Below are 19,349 nucleotides of genomic sequence, written 5' to 3'. Positions count from 1 at the left end.
TATTTTTTTCTAAATGCTAAACTTGGCCAAAAACGCCTGCCCGTTTTACGGCGTATGCAGCTTATCAGTTTGTTCTAAAATTACAAGCAGTTTCGAGGATGCCCACACCATTTAGAGGACTTGTGCGGCTTGGGCATCCTTGGAGTTCTGTTTAATGACAGTTTTAATGTTTTGATGTCATTTTAAACCTTGTTCTCAGGGAGGGTGTATGGACAACTAATTCCTATTGACAATTACATTGCTGTTGGTTTGATAGCGAAAGTGGATATTTTTTTTTAATTACTGTAACAGGTTACCAGTACGGGATCTTTCCCCAATTGGGTGAGTGTCCCCTGATTGACTAAACCACTCAATCGAGTGAGTCAGCACTGGCGGCAATTTTTCACGACTACCCGATTGAGTGAGTCATAACTGGCGATAAATTTAGCTAGCTAAATATATAAACAAACCGAAGGTGCTTGGGAGAGACTTAGTTCTTGCCTAGCACCTAGTCAGCTTAAAGCTCTAGAGACAGCTAACTAGCTATGTTAAAGATATCAATATTTCTCTACTATACTTTGTGTCAGATATGATAAAAATATGCACATTTTTCTCTATATAGCTTGCTATACTGGCTTCTTACTAAACTAATTCCAAGCACATGTCTATAAGACAACTAAAATGAGCTTCAGAGGCACAACACGTGCAACCTAGACTGAAAATATGCACCATGTAGTCAATCCAACTCAAGAAATCATCAATAGCATTGGAACGGCACGGTAAAATTTTTTTTTAATCTGTGAAACGGCGCAAAATAAGCTTATGACTTGATGTAAACAAAAATTATATTGCACTTTTGGCCAGCGGTGTGCCCTTTTAAGAAGCAATTTTAAGCAAGAAAAATACTCACCCGATTGAGGTAAGTCTCTCCTGATCGGGTGGTTGCGCACTCATTCGATGGAATATAAAATAAGAAAAATTCTTTTGTATTGTATTCTTTACTGCACTTCGCAGGCGCTTTGACTGCCACATAATGGGTAATAGATTTCCACAGTCGTCTTTCAGAAATATTTTATATCCGCCTTGAGATCTACCGTTTCAAAGGTTTGCAAAGGATGCGTCATTGTAGACTTCAAGAGTCAAATTTTTCATAGTACTCAAAATAATATTTTTGTTTTTTGGCTTTTACCAGAACTTTGTTGCCTTTCAAGAAATCATCTATTGTGGATGCTCCTAATTCACAGACTTCAAACATGATATCAGGTCTGACCTGTCCCCTTAACCAGCACAGCCATCCTATTAAAGCTCTGAATTCCCTCATCTCATTTTCATTTAGTGGAGAATTCTTCTTCCCCTTTCTTTTTTTCTTTTTCTATTTCAATAGGTTCAATTTCCACAACATACGCATTTTGGATGATTGGAATAGTAAAATCACTGTGCTGGTTCAAGCTTAATCCATGATAACGAAAGATAGTTGAACATTCAGATCCAACAAGAAACACTCTCCATAAGGGTTGTATAACATTTTCGATGAAATCCTCATTCCCGCCCCAACAAAAATCATCAACATGTGTGGCCATTACTCCTGATAATTGTTGACCATGATGCCAGTAAAAAATTGCAGGATCACTCTTGCTGACCGAGCAATAAGATTTATGAGCTCTTCTTTTACACGCAAATACCAACAGCGAGAAGCATCCACCAAACCATAAATGCATTTCTTAAGCTTCCACAAGGAATTTCCATTATCAACTTTTTTTGGAGGTTTCAGGTAAACAGTTCTTTCAATTTCTTTTCCTTCAAAAAATGCAAATTTGATATCAATAGAATTGCATCTCCATTTATTGTAAGCAATGAGGGTGAGTATCAAACACAAAATTTCCCTCGAGCAAGTTGGGGAGTCTTTTAAAATGTCATTTTCTGTCTTCTCGAAACCCTGTTAATCTGGCTTTCATCTTTTTCTTCCCATGCAGTATTTTCTCAGTCACGACACATCTCACAGACAATGCCTCTTGTCCATGGTTTTCAACATTTTCATAAACTTTGTTCTTTTTCCATTTTTTTAATTCGTCAATTTTAGCATTCAAGACGTCTGAATCTGTAAATTTTACTTGCAAAAGAAGTACCTCTTCTGTGTTTATTGGCTGCCAACTTTTAATTTCCTCCTAATCAATACATGGCAATGAATTACTATCTACATCTCGTATATTCAAATAGGATTTATATTTCCCAGTTGCTTTACCACCTCTTGATATAATTTCCACATCTTTAACTGTATCACAGTACTTTAACTTACATTTGCAAATGACTTAGCTTTGGGTTTAACAGAACCATCAAACCAATTTTGGTCTTGTGTGTCACTAATTGTTACATCTAAGGAAAGTTGATTTATGCTACTGGTTAGATTATTCATATCATTTCAACTTTCATCAATTTGATAATGGCATCCCTTCTTTCTGGTTCATCAATTTAGAAGTTTTGCAAACCAATATCAGAATTTTCACCACTGTCATCACTATCTCCATCACCTACTATTTCTTCATTCACAGGATTATCGGTGTTGATTAAAGATATTATTGGTTTACTTCGGCAACTTTCTATGGGAGTAGCATCAATCAGAGAAAAGCCTTTGTCTCTATAGATAAAACAAGGGTGCACACAGACATACAAACTGCCATGCTTTATTAAAACCTGTTTGCCATCCTGTCCTATGACACTACCTGGGCCTTTCCAAGCATTGCTTGTATTTCTTTTATAAAATATCTTGTCCCCAGTTTCAAATCTATCATTGCCTGACGTTCTTGTTTGATGCCTTAATGCTCTTCTAACCTTTTCCGCTGATTCACTTTGTATGAACGCCTTCCGTGGAGCGTTCATAGCATTTAGATTTGTTGCAACAATCTAACTGGTTGTCTTTCCTGCTAAAGCTGGTAACTTCGTATTATCGCAGTTTGGAAGATTTGGGTTGAATCCAAAAACAAGTTGGTTCGGACTGTAGACATTGACATTTTTCAGGGAATTTTTGGCGCTCACTGACCAGGCTACTGCCATGTTCAAATTGACTGTGACTTATCCTTCTTGCTAATATTATAACCAAGAATAGCATTATGTCTTTCCACCAAATCGTTGCTCCAAGGGCTTTCTGCTGCTGTTGTGCATATTCTGATGTTGGCATTTTCACACATCGATACAAAATCCTCATTTGCAAGTTCTCCGCCGTTATCAACAAGAAATTTTTCAGCAGAACCAAATATGGAAATCCATATTTGAAAGATTCGTTTGATTATTTCTTCTTTCCTTTTTGTTTTGATCACGCACGAAGTACTGTAGCGAGTAGAATGATCAACTAAATGCAAGAACCAAACCTTTGGTGAATCTGACCATTCTTTCAGATCTAATGCTACTGTTTCATTGAATCGTCTTGCCATTGGAAATCCTACAATTGGGGTTGGCTTTGGCTTTTTGTATTTTAAACAAATTTGGCAGGAATGCTCAAGCTCATCAAGATGATTAAAGATCTAAACATCATTAATATTTGCATCTAGCAGCAACTGTTTTAGTCTTGAACTACTTTAATTGGAGAAACATTTGCGAGATTAACTTTCGCGAATGAAGAAACCTGCAAATATTTGCGAGATAAACTTTCGCGAACAAGAATATTTCAGTTAGAAAAAAACTTCAAAATTCTTAGTACTATTGAAAATGTTATAAACTTTCTTTCTTGAAATAAGATTTCTAAGTATTTTGTGCTCTTTTGGTGAAAAATGATAAAATAGCTTACTGGATAAACTTTCGCGAATGAAGAAATTCGGAAACTTCTTGTGGAGTGGTGTTTTCTGTTGTAAAACATTACATATTGCAAGTGCTTCTTCTGTAATGTCTCTTTCTCTGAACTTTCCAACTCTTCCTATTGGAATACAGTAATGACCACAGGAACTGAAAGAAACTGGTATATCTGTGTTGTAGATAATTATTTTATCGTTGGCAAAGTCTATTCTAGTGTTTTCCTTTTTCATAGCTTCCTTGCTTAGCAATAAGGGTAAAGGTATCTGTACCACATCTGTGGATAACATCACACTTTGTCCAGCAGTTATCGTAGGTAAAGTGACATTTTTACCAGATCTCACATGTTTACCACTTCCAAACTTGAATATTGTTACACTTTTTCTTTTAATCCATACGTTAAAATATTGATTGAAAGAAAAAGTGCTCCATAGTCTTTCAAACTCAATAATATAATCATTCATTGTCATTGATGAAGGTCTACAAAATTTTTCAAACTATTCATATGCTTCATAAGCTGAATGGTGCGAGTCCTTAAGATACAAGGAGTCTAACTTCTTCACGAGTTCCTTAACACCATCATCAGAACTTAAAACTTCAAGTTCCATCTCTAAAATTGCTTCTTGTGCTTGACCAGTCAAAGTCAAAAAAATAGCAGGTGCCTGCTTCTTCTCCAGCGAAGTAAATAATTGCCATATCTGTACTTCTTTTTTCCAGTTCTCATAACACATATCAGTGTTATCACCAAGTGTCAATGGAGATTTGTAGTGTACCATCTTTAACAGGTTAGTACACCTCTGCTACTGTTAAAAGATGAAATATGTGTCTAACCTGATAATCGTTGTAGCTCTGACTTGAGTTTAACACAACAGTCATTAAACACAACAGCAACACAACAGCAATGCAACGTTGTACCAATGTATCAGATCTGCACCACACAGAACTAAAACCCCTTCCAACACTATTGTAATTAGTTTTACTGCCTAAACACAAACAGTAGTTTAACAATACAGTTTATACAAACAATGTTTTAAAGTAGTATATATATATGTAAGAAAACAATGATATTTGTATCATGTTTAGAAAATTTAAGATGTTTTGGTTTCAAAAAAAAATATCCTTTGAGATAAAAATTACCTTTTTTAATAACTTCATAAAATAGTAAAGTTTATTTTTATTTATATTTTTATTTGCTGTTGTTTACAAATTCTATATAAACTTTGCCCTGAAAGTATTCTCAAGATCATCTCACGCATGTTGTTTTTATTTAAACAATAAGTTTCCCTGATCTATATTCATCTTTTAGCAGATATACTTATTTTCTCTAAGACAGAAGGATCTATATGAAAGTTTTTATTCATGTGAGTTGTGCATATGCAGAAGCTTAAATTTGGATTGTGTTGCATGGTTAAATTAAAAAATAACATTAGGTTTCTATGACTATCATCTTAATTCACTGTTTTTAGCGTTTTGTAATGCAATTTCTTTCATATCAGCAAGAAATTGTGAATTAGCAAGGCTAAATATTGTCATACTTCTTTCTAAGATGACCAGAAAACGATTGTATAAAACATAGGAATCACCAAAGTTCATTCTAGAATAACACGAAAATGCCAAAGCTTAAAAATCTCTGTATTTCATTTTAAAATGTGGGGAAACAACCATGTCAAGCTTAAAATTTCCGTATTTCGTTCTGAAGTGATAAGAAAACAGCCATACAAAGCTTAAAAATCTCTTTTTATTCTGAAATGAGAAAAAAACATTCCTTTTTTAAGGACAAAGAAATTTTCTATCAAAGCATAGGAATCATTGTATTGTGATTATAAAATTGTGCATTTGAAAATAGTTAACGTAAAATAAAGAATATCCTTTCAATAAAAAATACATAAATTTTAATAGACTTCATGATTTTAAATATGTGAGAACAAAAATCTCATCAAATAACAATAGAAATAATACCAAATAACATAAGAAGCAATTAAGTTCATGTGTCTATTTTACATGAGGTTGGAAAACTTCAGTATATGTAAAGTTATATGTAAACTGTACCATACAAACAAAGGTACTTTGCTGTATACATTCTTATTATTATCTATTTAATTTTGAGTTTTATTTAAAGAATAATAAAGCATGTGTATCTGCTTCATTTACGGTTAAGGAGATAATAATGCCACCAAAACGAAAGATTGTTTCAAAATCCAAAACAAGTAATGAGGACACAGACTTTTCCAAGCTTTCTGTTGCTAAACTGAAAGAGGAATGCAAACTAAGAAGTTTAGCTTGTGATGGTAGAAAAGCAGATCTGATTAAAAGGTTGGTGTGATTTTTATTTTGTTTATACAGATAAAACATATTTGTTATATGCTGCATTTTTTGACCAGATCAGAAAATAGCGACATAAATAACTGGCATGTGCTTTACATTTCTAGAAATGTATAAAGATTATCAAATGAAAACAATTGTTTTGCTACTGAAAATTTTATGTTTTCGTGATAGTCGTTTAAAAATGCATAAAAAATGCATTAAACGATTTTAAACGACAAAAAAAATGCATATTTATTATTCAAGGGTTGGTGTGTAGTATAGCTTATTAAGTCAGTCGTGTTTAGTTTAAATAATATTTCCTGATGTAGATTTAGATGCAGTTTTCAAATATAAAATGTTGGGACTTATTTGCAAAAAAATATTCTTATTCTTTTTTTTGCATAATCAAAATATAATAACAAACTTTTGCTCGCCTCAGTTTCTATGTTTTACTAGGGCGTAGTTATATTTTCTCCTAACATTGTCATAAAAAAGCATTTAACCAAATTAAAGCAAATTTTTTAAAAAATGAACTTGCCTGTAATTAACTCTTAAAGGTAGTTATAAAAAATAATAAAACTTTAAATTATTATATACATTTTTGGTTTGGTTTCCGTTTAGGTTACAGGAAGATGAAAGTCAAGGAACAACTTCCAAAAAAATAAAACAAGAACAGGATAAAGACAAAACAGAGGAGAAGCTCTCTATGAAAGATAAGCTAAAAGCCTTGGTTGAAGAAGAGAAGAAAAATAAACGTAAAACATTTCAGGTAACTAGAAGTGATCTATCCAAGACTTGTTTAGTAGAGCACAGGGACACTAGAAAATTTGGTGACAGCAAATGATTTTTAGGAATTAACGTTGCCAACTTAATCCACGATAGCAAAACAATATTTGTAACTGAAAAAAAAAAATAGAAACTGTTTTCTTCTATAAACAATGTATCTATATTATAATACCTGTATACGTCTGTCTGTCTGTCTGTCACTCAAAATGGTAGCTTAGCTGTGCAGAAGCAAGAAGCACGCAATGTGGTATAAAAAGGACGGGCAAACCCGTGGATTTTCTACGGGCTAATGACTAGTACTCCTTATAAGGCATTTAGTTACTTAGTGGAGTTTTTATCGCAGAGGTCCATAGAGATGAGCTTTAAAAAATGCCTGTCGTAAAACCCATTCTACAAAAGCAGAACCATACAGGAGACTCGATAATAAAGTCTTTCATAGAACCTTTTCTTGCAAAACCAAGGGCAGGTCTTTTACATGTTTCCTGCTGTGTTGTCAGCAGGCAACTTTTAACCTCTTTGCAGTTAAAAATCTTAAATGTTTACTGAAAAAAATCATTTTCTAAGTTAGGCAATGGAAACACATTTTTTACAATTTTGTGAATAATTATTTTCAGAATAAGATCTACGTAAAATGTAGGGTAAATGCATGCAAAAAGAAAATCATTCCTATTTGTCCTGTTAATAGGGACAAGTCAAGGCAGGTCAAATACTAAGTAGAACAGTAATAGGGCAAGAAAACACACAAACACTAAAATATGTGTGAAGTAACTAAGACTTATGGCACACTATTTTTGTGGGCACACAATGTGTGTTAATAGCTGTTTTCGAAATTCTATAGAACAGGCAAGTCACAATTTACTTTTAAAATGTATTTAGTTGAAACCATTTCTAATTAGACTAGAATATACATAGGTGAATATTTATCATAGCACATCTGTATTTAATTCTCAAAAGAGAATGAAATACGGATGTAAGTTAACACATTTGCAGATAATATATATATAACTCTTATTACATTTACGTTTTATTCACACAAGATTGACACGATTTGGTAAATATTATTTCTTTTTTGTGTGTTTTTTGTTTGAGTATTTCCTTTTAACTAATTTTCAAACAATTTTTACTTTAGGTAGATTCAAATTGTCCTCGTTATAATTCTGGCAGAGTTGTCGATGATTATGACTGCATGTTGAATCAGACAAATATTGGTGCAAATAATAACAAATTCTATGTCATTCAGTTAATTCAAGATGGTGGGAAATTCTTTCTTTGGAATCGATGGGGAAGAGTGGTAAGATTTGAATGGCAAATTCTTGTATAGCGAAAGAATGACAGGGTTTCTTAGCTCATTGGCTTCACTCCTAGAATTCTCTAAAAAGTGAGAACTTGGCTTGGGAAATTAGGAAAAGATTGTGACTTTAAGGTGACTCAAAAAAGTTTTATATTGATTAAGAGCTGCTCACTGTACTTTGTTATATTGATGTACATTTTCTATAATAATAATTTGTATTGTTTTTTTGTAGTAACGTAATTTATGTCTAATCAAAAATTCCTCTTTTTTTGTTTCTCAATTTCTATGATCAACAATATTACAGTGATGTACTACTTTGTACTACTTCATCAGGCGATACATTGATTGTTTTTCATTCAACTTTCCATTTTGCAGAGTGTGATTGGTTGTGTTTTTTTTATACAATTTAAAAAAACTGATTTCACCATTGTAAGTAAAACAAACTGCTTTAGAACATATTATATTCAATTAAAATATGAAGCTTTTTAAAGTATACATTATCAGGTTAAATAAAAGCATTTTACCTAATAATGTAATATCAGGCCTATCAATAAGGGCAGGGCTCTTGCCCACGCAAAGGCTCGCCCAATTCTGAGAAATGAGAAACTAGCTGAGCCATTAATTGCTCCCCCAATTCTTAAAAAAGTTTTTCTGGCTGAGCAATATCACTTCATCTCACATGGGAATCAATGTTCTGTTTCTTTTTATTTACAGTAAAAAAGAAACAAAATATATAAAAAAAATAAAACAAAATAGATTCTTATTCTATTCGTTCAGATCGCTCGCCCAGTTTAAATTATTGTAACCTTGGGGGACCAATTTTTTTCGGTGTTATTATCTTATTGATAATATGTAATATGCTACAGAAGCTGCTTAATTTAATCGAATATAGAATGTTCTGAAATAATTTTGTTTCAATGGTGAACAAATCATTTTTAATTGGTCAAAGTTTTTTCAACAAACCTGAAAAGCTAAACTTTTGAAATCTCGAATTGCACAAATTGGACTCAACATATTGAATCAAAAAAAATATTGTATACACAATCTAATTTATAAATAGATGGTGCATGCCTCGAGTTAGGAATTAGATTTCATTTTTGAAGCACATGATGTAGCTGTTCTTTTAATTTAGGGAGAGTGTGGCCAAAGTGCTATGAAGGGACCTTTTGATGACCAAGACTCTGCTGTAAAAGAGTTCCATAAGAAATTTAAAGACAAAACAAAAAACAATTGGGATGATCGAAGTGATTTCAAACCCGCATCTGGGAAGTATACTATGATTGAAATGGATGCTCAAGATGAAACAGATAATCAAAACATGGAAAAAAAGGTAGAATTGCCAATGTTAATTGTTTGTAGATGCAGTCTATAAAATAATATCCATATTTTGTCAGTCTGTTCAAAGTTATTTTCCTGTGATAGTTCTGTAATTTGTTAGAAACCAGGGTGTTATTTCATTAGAAAAAGTATTATAATTGCACCTATAATCATAGTAATAACCCCGTCCATGTATATTTTATTACACCGTGCTAACAGACAGGCAAGAATGCACAACATAGCAATGAAGAAAATATGTGATTCCCTGCGATGTCATTCCCTGTCGGTGATTTCCTGTAGAATGTTTCATAGGCTAGCAGCTAGTAAAAATATTTGTACCCATGAAATGACTATTCCATAAGTTTTGCGTATCTTTTAATGTTTATTTTAGTATAAAGACAACGTTTCTATTATATAGCTAGCCAACTTGGACTCAACTGATGGTACACCAGCAAAAATTACAAAGCCATGTTGCTTAGATGCTGCAACACAAAGTTTAATTAAATTGATCTTTGATCAAGATATGTTTAAAGAAGCTATGTCTCAAATGAATATAGGTAAATACATTGGAGTATTTAACAGAGTCGTTAAAATAGGTCAAAGATTTCTGTGCCAAATTTATAAAAACATGGCATCCGCAAATATTGTTTTTTAAAAATTTTTTTTAGAATTCTTTGCAAAAGTAAATATTTCTTTGGCTGCAACATGGCAAACATTTTTATCTTATTTTTTGTAGATGTTAAGAAAATGCCATTGGGAAAGTTAAGTAAAACTCAAATTGCAAAGGGATTTGAGGTAAGTTGTTTCATTTTTTTCGTCTCTTACATCTGTTAACTTTATTTATACTGAGGGAGGTGGATTCCTCCACCAACTCACTTTTATTATGACTCACAAATACCGCTCTAATAAGGTGATTCGTAACATTTTTCTATTAGGTTACTTTTCACGAATGATTTTTGAATTTCCATTTTGGGAGTTGCCATGGCACCTGGTTACTAAATGTGGTCCAAGAAAAAGCTTTTTGAGCATTGTTTTTACTCAACTGTATTGTCCTGAAATGTAATATTTGAAAGACTAATACCATAGGAACCATCTTACAAACAAGATTCACGTGCAAACCGACCCAATCAAGTTATAATAGTCAACAGCGAAAACACTTGTTCTCGGAAAAATAATGACATCATAGCAAAATTGTTGATGTTAGCAAATTTTTATCCCCTCTAATCTATTTGCTTTTATGTCATACTACATTCCTTCGAAGTTTCGTTAATATACCTTAAAGGTCATTATAGCAAATATTAACAAGGATGTGTTTGGAGGTTCTCATCCATTCAAAAATCATTTGAGGTGAAATCCACCCTATATTTGATATTGGTTATCAAAAAAGCCCAGTATAAATAGGGTTAAGTGACCAGTGTGTCATCAGCGAAAACTTTACAGCAACACCCTTTTATTTCCTTGCAGCATAAAGATTACAGCAACACTCTTTTATATTGTTTTCAGATCTTGGAAGATATGGAAAATGAGCTCAAAAAGAAAACAAAGAATAAATTACAGGAACTGACATCAACATTCTACACGTTAATCCCACATAATTTTGGTAGACAGCGCCCTCCCACCATCACAGATGCGGAAACACTGCAGCTGAAAATGGACATGTTAACTGTGAGTTGTAATTTTTTATTGTTAAAATCTTATCCAGTGTCAGTTTGGATAGAAGGTTCAGGATTTTCCTGTGTCACTCAGTGCAGATAAGTTTTTCATTTTCGCTTGCAATTTTAAGTATTTGATTCATTCAACTCGTCCCTCTCTCAAGCTCACAAAAAACAGAACATTTGTTCAAGATAGAGAAGATCAAGTTGAGAACAGAAAATTAGTTTGGGATATAGGATTCTCGTGATAAGAAGGGTTTACTGCATTGTAAATAACAAACAAGTAATTTCCAACAAGAAACAAGTTTTGCTTGAATTTTGAATGAAGAGTTTCAAAATTAAATTTCAAGTTGGTTGTTTTCTCTGCACTGCAGCTGCATTCACTCATTTCTGCAGAATTTGGTTGGTCCAGTATTATTTGACTCACTCTTTTTTTTTAGATTCTGGGAGATATAGAACTAGCCCAAGATCTGCAAAAAGTGAAAGTCAAGAGAGAGCAGGTATAGATTTTGTGTGATCTTCTCAACAGTAAGTATGCATGCACAGTTACCATGATAAAGCTTTCTGTATTTTGTACTGCAAGATCATGTCTGTTTGCAATTACATTTTGTGAGTAAACATGTAGAGTCTATACCAGCTTTCCCAAAAAAAATTTATTAAAAACAAAGTTACAGATCCCGAGTTATTGGGTCGTCAGCAAAAAATTAAAAGGCCTGGGACGAGCAAACGAGTGCCATTATGTCAAAAAGAATTATGCTAATCAATTCACCTTTATAATATCTATCATTGATAAAGTTTGATTGCACATACCATAACAGGTCTAAAATCACTAATGACAGAAAATATCCAAATTTGCTATCACTTAAATATGACATCATAATTTATGCAGAATAATTGAAATTCTATAAAGGTGAATATCTGGAGAACGAAAAATTTAAAAAGACTTGTTAACTAACTTTTTAAATAATATAATATAAGCTCCACGTCATTTTATACCTTGGGATCCCTTTAAAAGTATTTTTATAAAATAATTCGTGTAATGCAATTTCAGATTGATTAAACATAAAATTGTTGTTTTTATTTTCAATTTATAGTTAGAAGAACCTCATCCACTAGATGTAAACTATGGTCTTTTAAAGTGTGGCTTAACTCGTGTTAAACCTTCAGAGAATGCGTATAAGGTATGTTTCCAATGAATTAAAAAAGATATGGGGAAATTACTATTATGACAAAGTTGACAAAGGATGACTGTGGGTGGTATATTGCTAATTTTAGTGACTGATGACGTAGAATGTGAGATTTGATGGTAGTGATATTTCCCAATGTTGTTTCTTGCTGATTCATCAAGATATCTTTATGAAAATAGCAGGTTATAGGTTGGCCGCAATAAAAAATGTCTCAACACGTTACAGTACTTGGCTTGTTTAAAATCTTTACAAATATTACTTTGAGAACGAAAGCACTTAATTGAGCTCCACAAGATTGCTTTTATATCACGTGACACCGAGGTGAATTCTGCAAACGGAGATAATTTTCGACATCTGCATAACTAAGGTAAATTGCGTGAAAATTTCTTCTTTTAAGGTTATATCCAAATATATTGACAACACAAAGTCAAGCGGAGGAATCAAACTGTTGGACATATGGGAAGTGGATAGACAAGACGAGGTAACGTCCCTTTGTTAATATATCAGGTCTCATCCATCTTTGTCAGCCTGCAATTCCTTTGGTAATAAAATTGTTGCATGGAAAGCTTTAGACGGCCAGGACTTTATTGCATAAGATTAAGGCATTGTTTACTTTTCACGGTCAATCTTGTGTAAAACGAACACCTTAAAAGTCAAAATAGCATCTATTATGGAAAGCTGTGTCTGGAAAAGTTAACCCAAAATTATTTTGTGATATTTAATTCAACTAATCCATAAGATCACAAAAAAATATGATTTAATTCATGCACGTTGGGTCTTCTTCGTAAACGAAGCTGCTGTTTCGCCTTAAAAGTTTTAAATAATATATAAAAAGCTTATGACTTATATATTTACTTATTAAGTACATGGGGAAACAAAAGGAAGAAAGGCATTCTGGTTATATCAAATATGTCAATCAAACGCAAGAAAATATTGCAGAAGAGAGAAAAAATCATACCTAACACATAAAAATATGAATACACATTATCTTTTTAACCTAATAAAAGTGCATGGAAGTTAAAACAAGCACCCAGAACAATCGTTTAAAATAGATTAAGAAAAAGTCTAGAATTTATTTTCAGACTGAACCTGGCGGTTTTTTCTTTATGGGAACAACACGTTTACGTTTGATCCATCTTTCTTTTACTTTTAAAAAGGTTGAGATTTCCATCAAAATCTTTAAAGAGAGTACATGAGTTTTTTATGTTTTTCTCTTAGAAGTATAAAACAAAACTGAAACTAAAAATTTTGAAGTTGTTGAATTTGGTTCTATCAAATATATATAAAAAAATATTTTTCCTTCAACTTTTCCTTCAACATCCATACTATGTGTAACAGTTCCTAACAACCTACGCGGCGGAATAATAAAGTTTAATTTTAAATTTGACCTCCTTAAAACGCTTTAACCTTATTTTATCTGGAATACGGGCGCAAAGCGCCTGTGGGCTGTTTGAACAGGCATAACTTGTGTTGGAATCTGGGTGAGTGCTGAAATTTTAAAAAGTGTTTTTGTATTTGTTTTATTAATATTAAGTACATCTATGTTATTTGCCAGGTGGTTACCACGAGGTTAAAAGGCCATATATGGGTACTAGAGATAAAATACAGACCAGATTTAAAGGAAACAATAATCCTGCGGAATGACGTCATTGTATTGTTTTCCTTCCCTCAAGCATCTTTAAATGAAATATTTTACATGATCGTTAGCCCGTGGAAAAATCCACGGGTTCGTTCGTCTTTTTTATACCGCATTGCGTGCGTCTCGCTACCTGCGCAGCTAAGCTACCATTTTGCGTGACAGACAGACGGAGGAACGGACGGACGCCGTATACGTATGTCCGTCACGGACATACGTATACGGGTATTATAATATAGATATATCAAGATTATTCACATAAGCGTCAATATGTATGGAAAACTTTTCTTTTTTTGCGTCATTAGAAGGTATTGTCAAATAATTTTTTGCTACATAGTGCACATGTCGTGAAAAATTGAAGTATAGTGTAAAAAATGGGGAAATGGCCTAATTTAGGTATGTGTGACGTCATTTCTGTTCCCGTAGTTAAGTAGTTTAGGATGTTTAACGCGCGGACACTTTATGCCTCCTTTCTTCCGGGGTATACGGCCCAAAAATGCAAGTTGCTCCCCAGTACCTATAAAAATACCAATGGAAATATGTGTCCTCATTTTCGAAATAAAAATCTCATTCTTCATTCGTTTTCAGCATCAAAATCTTCTTAAAAAACTCAAATCTCCTAAATTTTGTGTGATTACTTTTTTAGCTATTAAAACGAAGATATATTTTTCTTTGTCTTTTTTAAATACTTCTCTATAGGTTTTTATTTCTAAAAAACATATCAGCAATAAGTAGCTTCTGTGATGTAAGTGTCTGCTATAAAGGTATTTTATGAGAGAGTATACCCAAGCTTAACTAGACTGTTGTTATTTTTCGACACGCTTAATTCTACATTTCAGGACAAGCGATTTGCGGCGCACAAAGATATCGAGAATAGAAAACTTCTTTGGCATGGCACCAGTGTCGCTGTTGTTGTGGCTATCTTGAAAAGTGGACTGCGTATCATGCCACATTCTGGTGGGAGAGTCGGACGTGGAATTTATCTTGCGTCAGAGCACGCAAAATCTGCTGCTTATGGTATGACATTGAGTAGAACTGTTCTGTATAAATCTAGCTAGGCTAAGTGCTTGGTAGATTCATCGTCGAAAAGTCTTAAAATTTCTAAATAAGTCTTTTTTAGTGTATATTTTTGCTGTATTGCCTGGAGCCTTTAAATTCGAATGGTTTTTCAATCCGGGAAATAGCTTGCGCTCCGAAACAAAACTAAAAGAATCAAACGATCAGTTTTTTTTCGAAAACAGATTTCGTTGTTGTTTTGCTCTGAAGTTGTCATCTACCTTACCTACGGTAAACTGAGTTTTACTGCGCAGTAGAAATGTGACTACTGCGCAGTAGAAATCTAATTCTACTGTTCAACATTAAATAGCAGATATGGGTTTCCGTACTAACCAGATCCATGTCGATTTGAATAGACTAATGGAAACACTTTCTTGGGTGTTTCTTTTTTCCATAAATTGAGGCGTTAACGAGTGATTTATTCTATTCTTGATTTTCCAAATTATGGAGGTACGAAGTGCGACAAGTATACTTACTTTCATGTTATTTTTTCTTTCTCAGTTGGCACGTCAAGAGATGGTACAGGAATTATGTTTTTGAGTGAAGCAACACTTGGTAAACAACACGTTATAACAAGGGACGATTCGTCGTTAACAAAACCACCTAAAGGCTTCGACTCTGTCTTGGCTGAGGGACGACAGGAACCTGGTGAGTTTGTCCTTTATATTGTTCTCCAATCTGTAAAGATTTTTAAAAACCTTCATGAACTCCGGAAAATAATGGTGTGGCTACGCGGTTTACCCGTGTTGCTTCATCGTGTTTTTATGCTTGTTTCTTTTTCGTGAGATTTAAGTAAAGCAACGAAATTACAATAAGTTTGTGTTAAAGGAGATGCGAACAAAAAACTATTTTGTGGCACCAAGAAAAGAAATATTAGGCGAGAGAAAAAATATTAAATACCTCTAAATCCTAAAATCTAAAAAAAGGTAACTACTATAATAACAAATAAATAACTACTTAATAATTTTCATGTTTTAAGCCTCTTTTCCATAAAATAATACGAGCGTCGAACGAAAAGTTTGTTATGGATAAGATGGCGCCAAGTTTAAATAAATGTACAGACCGGAAACATTAAACAACAAATCGAAAACGCAGTATGGTGCCTGCATCTTTTTTTTTTTCACAAATCTTTACTTTCTTTATCTGTACTCACAAAGTAAAATATCAATTTGTTTAGTACGTTCAGTAGTATAAAATAATAGAAATATGTTCGTCACATTTTGTTTAACATTTTTTCTATTTTGATCTTTAACTTGATTCATTATTTTGAGCCTATTGACCTATGACCATCCCAATAAGGAGAAATATATGCTTTTGTTAATTTAGCCACCCTTTTAGCAAATGCGTAAAAATACTAAATTATAAAAAAAAATAATTAGCACAACACTTACAAAAACTGGTATTTTAAACTGACTGTTTTATATTTTGAGTCTAGTGTGATGTCGTTCTGCAATGACGAAATGTATCTGAATTTCCAATTATCATTGAAAAAAATGACAGTGTATACAGGAAAAATTGTCATTTTTTACATTCTCATATCCAACGATCCTTAAAAATTAAAAGTTGAACATGTTCAATGACATTTTTTTTCTATTTTTATATCGAATCCATTGTTTTCGTATATGTGTTTGTTGCACGCGATATAGGTTTAGAATGAACACGCAAGAAGCGACTAAAAATTTTGTTGAGATTTGGAGAAGCCAGCCCAGTTTGTGGGATATTAAGCCCCCGTTGTATAAGGACAGAAACGAGATGGCAAGAAGTCACGAGGTATTCAAAGGTATCCCGCATGATAAAAACTTCAAAGTTGCTGCTAGTTTGACTTTAGTAGGAATTGCGTCTCGTTAATGCGTTGCTTTTTTCTCAATGTCAACTTCCACGAGGTTAAGAAGTTCATCAAAAATATTCGGCGGCATTCTTAAAAACGCGTATACTCTGCAATTTTCTCCACGCGCAATTCATACATGAAAGTATTGTAGATGCCAAGTTCAGTTCACCTATTTAACCACGACTTTACCCATACATCTCTTTGCTTTCTTTTCCTACCTTTAGCTATCTTTTTCTAATAACATATACACAACAACAGCAGCTGCTATTTCTTTTTCAAAGTCCATGTTGCAAAGAAAAACCTGCTCAAGTTTCATGTTTTTAATGATAGTGTATTTGCGCCAAAATGTGTCATTTTTGATTACATTGAAATGTATCATTGAAAAATGGTAGTGTATTTCAGCCTTAAAAATTTTGTTTAGATCCGAAACAAGATACGACGTTAAACCTTGATGGGAATGACGTCATTGTACCGCAAGGAAAACCAGTGCCCACAAAATCTACAAATAGTTCTTTTCACCAAAGTGAATATTTACTCTACCAAGAAAGTCAATGTCGAATTCGATACTTGTTAAAGTTTAAGTTCCGTTAGATTAGGTTTTTATTTTTGACATGTATTTTGTTTTTTCATCTTTTTTGTTTTACTTCAGTAAAACACAGTTAAAGGATTCAAACTGCTATAAAGTTGAATTACATATAGATAGAGGGTGGATGAGAATCATGCCGAAATTGAATGTTTACATTTTTGCTACAGAGACTAGTTGCTTAAGATAAAAAAACAAATTAAGCTGGAAAATATTTTTCGCAGCTGTGTGTTTTGCTACATAACTCACAGATCATAACTCAGCTAGAGTTATTATTATTATGTATATATATACATCATTTATAATTTTTGTTATTATTCGCTTAATTTTTATACATTATTTTGATAGTTTTGTTCACTAAAAACATATATTTACCGACTTCTGTTATGTTACAGGGCCGTGGCGGCCTTGGGGTGGGACGGACAGGTGCAAAAGGTTTTTGTCGATCTTGGTTAAAATGGAGACTTGTACAGAGAATGCATTTTAATCCAATCTATAGAAGGTTAAAATATAAAATTCTTTGAATGAACGTGTATGTGTTTTCAGCGTTTTTTTATATAAAATGTATTTACAATCACAGACAATCAACAAAATGGTGTATTATTATTATTATTATTATTATTATTCTGACAAAAAAAAATGTTTAATCCATCCAGTTCTTATGTGTAACAAAAATATGTTACTGCTAACAAAAATTTAATATATGCCTGGTTGAAACTCCTGATAATGTTGATAAAATGGGAAACGGTTTGTTTAGGTCCATTTTTACAGTCGTTAAGTTATGGAAGCTCAATTTTTGTCATTGAAATTTCGGTTTTTATCGACCAGATTACTGCGTGGGAAACTATGGAGTTATATATGGGACAATATTCGTGTATGGTTTTCGGCGCGTCGTAAACGCTTTTCGTCGCGCCGTATCTTTCTTCGTGGTGTGCTTTTTGTCGCGTCGTATCTTTCTTTGTGGGGTGGTTTAACGTTTCGTTAAGTCGTATTTGTGTTCGTCGCGGCGTATTTCAATTTGCGGCGTATATTACTTCGCGGCGTATTTCACTTCGTGGCGTATTTTACTTCGCGGCGTATTTTAATTTGTAGCGAAAATTTTCATGCTTTTTTAACACGAAATTACTATATTCGTGTAGCGCTTACAAGAAATCCAAGTCACATGAATAAGGTGCAGTAAAATAAACAAAACCTTTAGTTTAGTGCTAAAAATTATATTCTATTTTTAAGTTAGTTTTACATTTTGTGATTATGAAGAAATATTATGTGTTGTGTAAGAGTTTTATGTAATAATTTATGTTTATGTAGTTAGTTTACTTGATTTTTAATATTTTCATCAGAATCCATTTAAACTACAAAATAGATAATAGATTATACAGTGTAGCATGTTTAAAATGTATAGCTAGCTAGCTAGCTAAATCTATAGCTAAGAATGTATCGTTTATTAAAAGAAAATGACAATAATAATTGCTAGCTTTACCCAGTAGAAGGACCAAAGCCACTAGAAAGGAAGTGAAATATATTGTGTAAAAGCTTCACGAAATTAGTAATTCCGTGTAAAAAAAGCATAACTATTTCGCCTCAAAATGAAATATCCCACGAAGTGACATACGACACGACGAAACATGAGATCACACCAACATGAGTAATACGCCGCGACGAAAACCATTACGCTGCGAAGAAAACCAGATGACGAAGAAAGATACGACACGACGAAAACTATTACGAGTCAAAGAAACCACGCCACGAAGAAAGATGCGGCACGACGAAAACCATTACGCTGCGAAGAAAACCACACGACGAAGAAAGATACGACACGACGAAAACTATTACGAGTCAAAAAAAACCACGCCACGAAGAAAGATACGACACGACGAAAAGCATTACGACGCGACGAAAACCATACACGAATATTGTCCCACATATAACTCCATAGGAAACTCCCAG

The 19,349-nt window shown here is 33.1% G+C and overlaps 1 protein-coding gene across 2 annotated transcripts; it reads left to right on the top strand.

Annotated features, from left to right (window-relative positions):
• Window positions 1–124: 124 nt before the first annotated feature.
• On the top strand, window positions 125–17,931 carry LOC130649557 (protein mono-ADP-ribosyltransferase PARP3-like). 2 transcript variants are annotated; one of them, XM_057455854.1, is made up of 15 exons: window positions 125–758; window positions 4,480–4,547; window positions 5,916–6,075; window positions 6,688–6,835; window positions 7,982–8,143; window positions 9,276–9,473; window positions 9,879–10,017; window positions 10,197–10,255; window positions 10,964–11,125; window positions 11,553–11,612; window positions 12,207–12,293; window positions 12,697–12,780; window positions 14,775–14,952; window positions 15,493–15,639; window positions 17,241–17,931. In XM_057455854.1, the coding sequence occupies exons 1-15, from the start codon at window positions 703–705 to the stop codon at window positions 17,408–17,410; spliced, it is 1,878 nt and encodes a 625-aa protein (XP_057311837.1). In that variant the 5' UTR covers window positions 125–702; the 3' UTR covers window positions 17,411–17,931. The 2 variants fall into 2 exon arrangements, with proteins under 2 accessions (XP_057311837.1, XP_057311836.1); XM_057455853.1 differs by having other exon boundaries at window positions 125–1,750.
• Window positions 17,932–19,349: the final 1,418 nt, after the last annotated feature.

This window comes from Hydractinia symbiolongicarpus, chromosome 7 (assembly GCF_029227915.1).
Source record: "Hydractinia symbiolongicarpus strain clone_291-10 chromosome 7, HSymV2.1, whole genome shotgun sequence".
NCBI classification, from domain to species: Eukaryota; Metazoa; Cnidaria; class Hydrozoa; order Anthoathecata; family Hydractiniidae; genus Hydractinia; species Hydractinia symbiolongicarpus.
This window is presented reverse-complemented; position numbering and strand designations above follow the sequence as displayed.

Bases quoted from the DNA above. Each gene is read 5' to 3' on its own strand.
- LOC130649557 (XM_057455853.1), top strand. From the start codon at position 1,692: ATGCATTTCTTAAGCTTCCACAAGGAATTTCCATTATCAACTTTTTTT. The intron at 6,076-6,687 runs GTTGGTGTGATT...GTTTCCGTTTAG, and splicing joins AAAGCAGATCTGATTAAAAG to GTTACAGGAAGATGAAAGTC. The intron at 10,256-10,963 runs GTAAGTTGTTTC...TATTGTTTTCAG, and splicing joins AAATTGCAAAGGGATTTGAG to ATCTTGGAAGATATGGAAAA.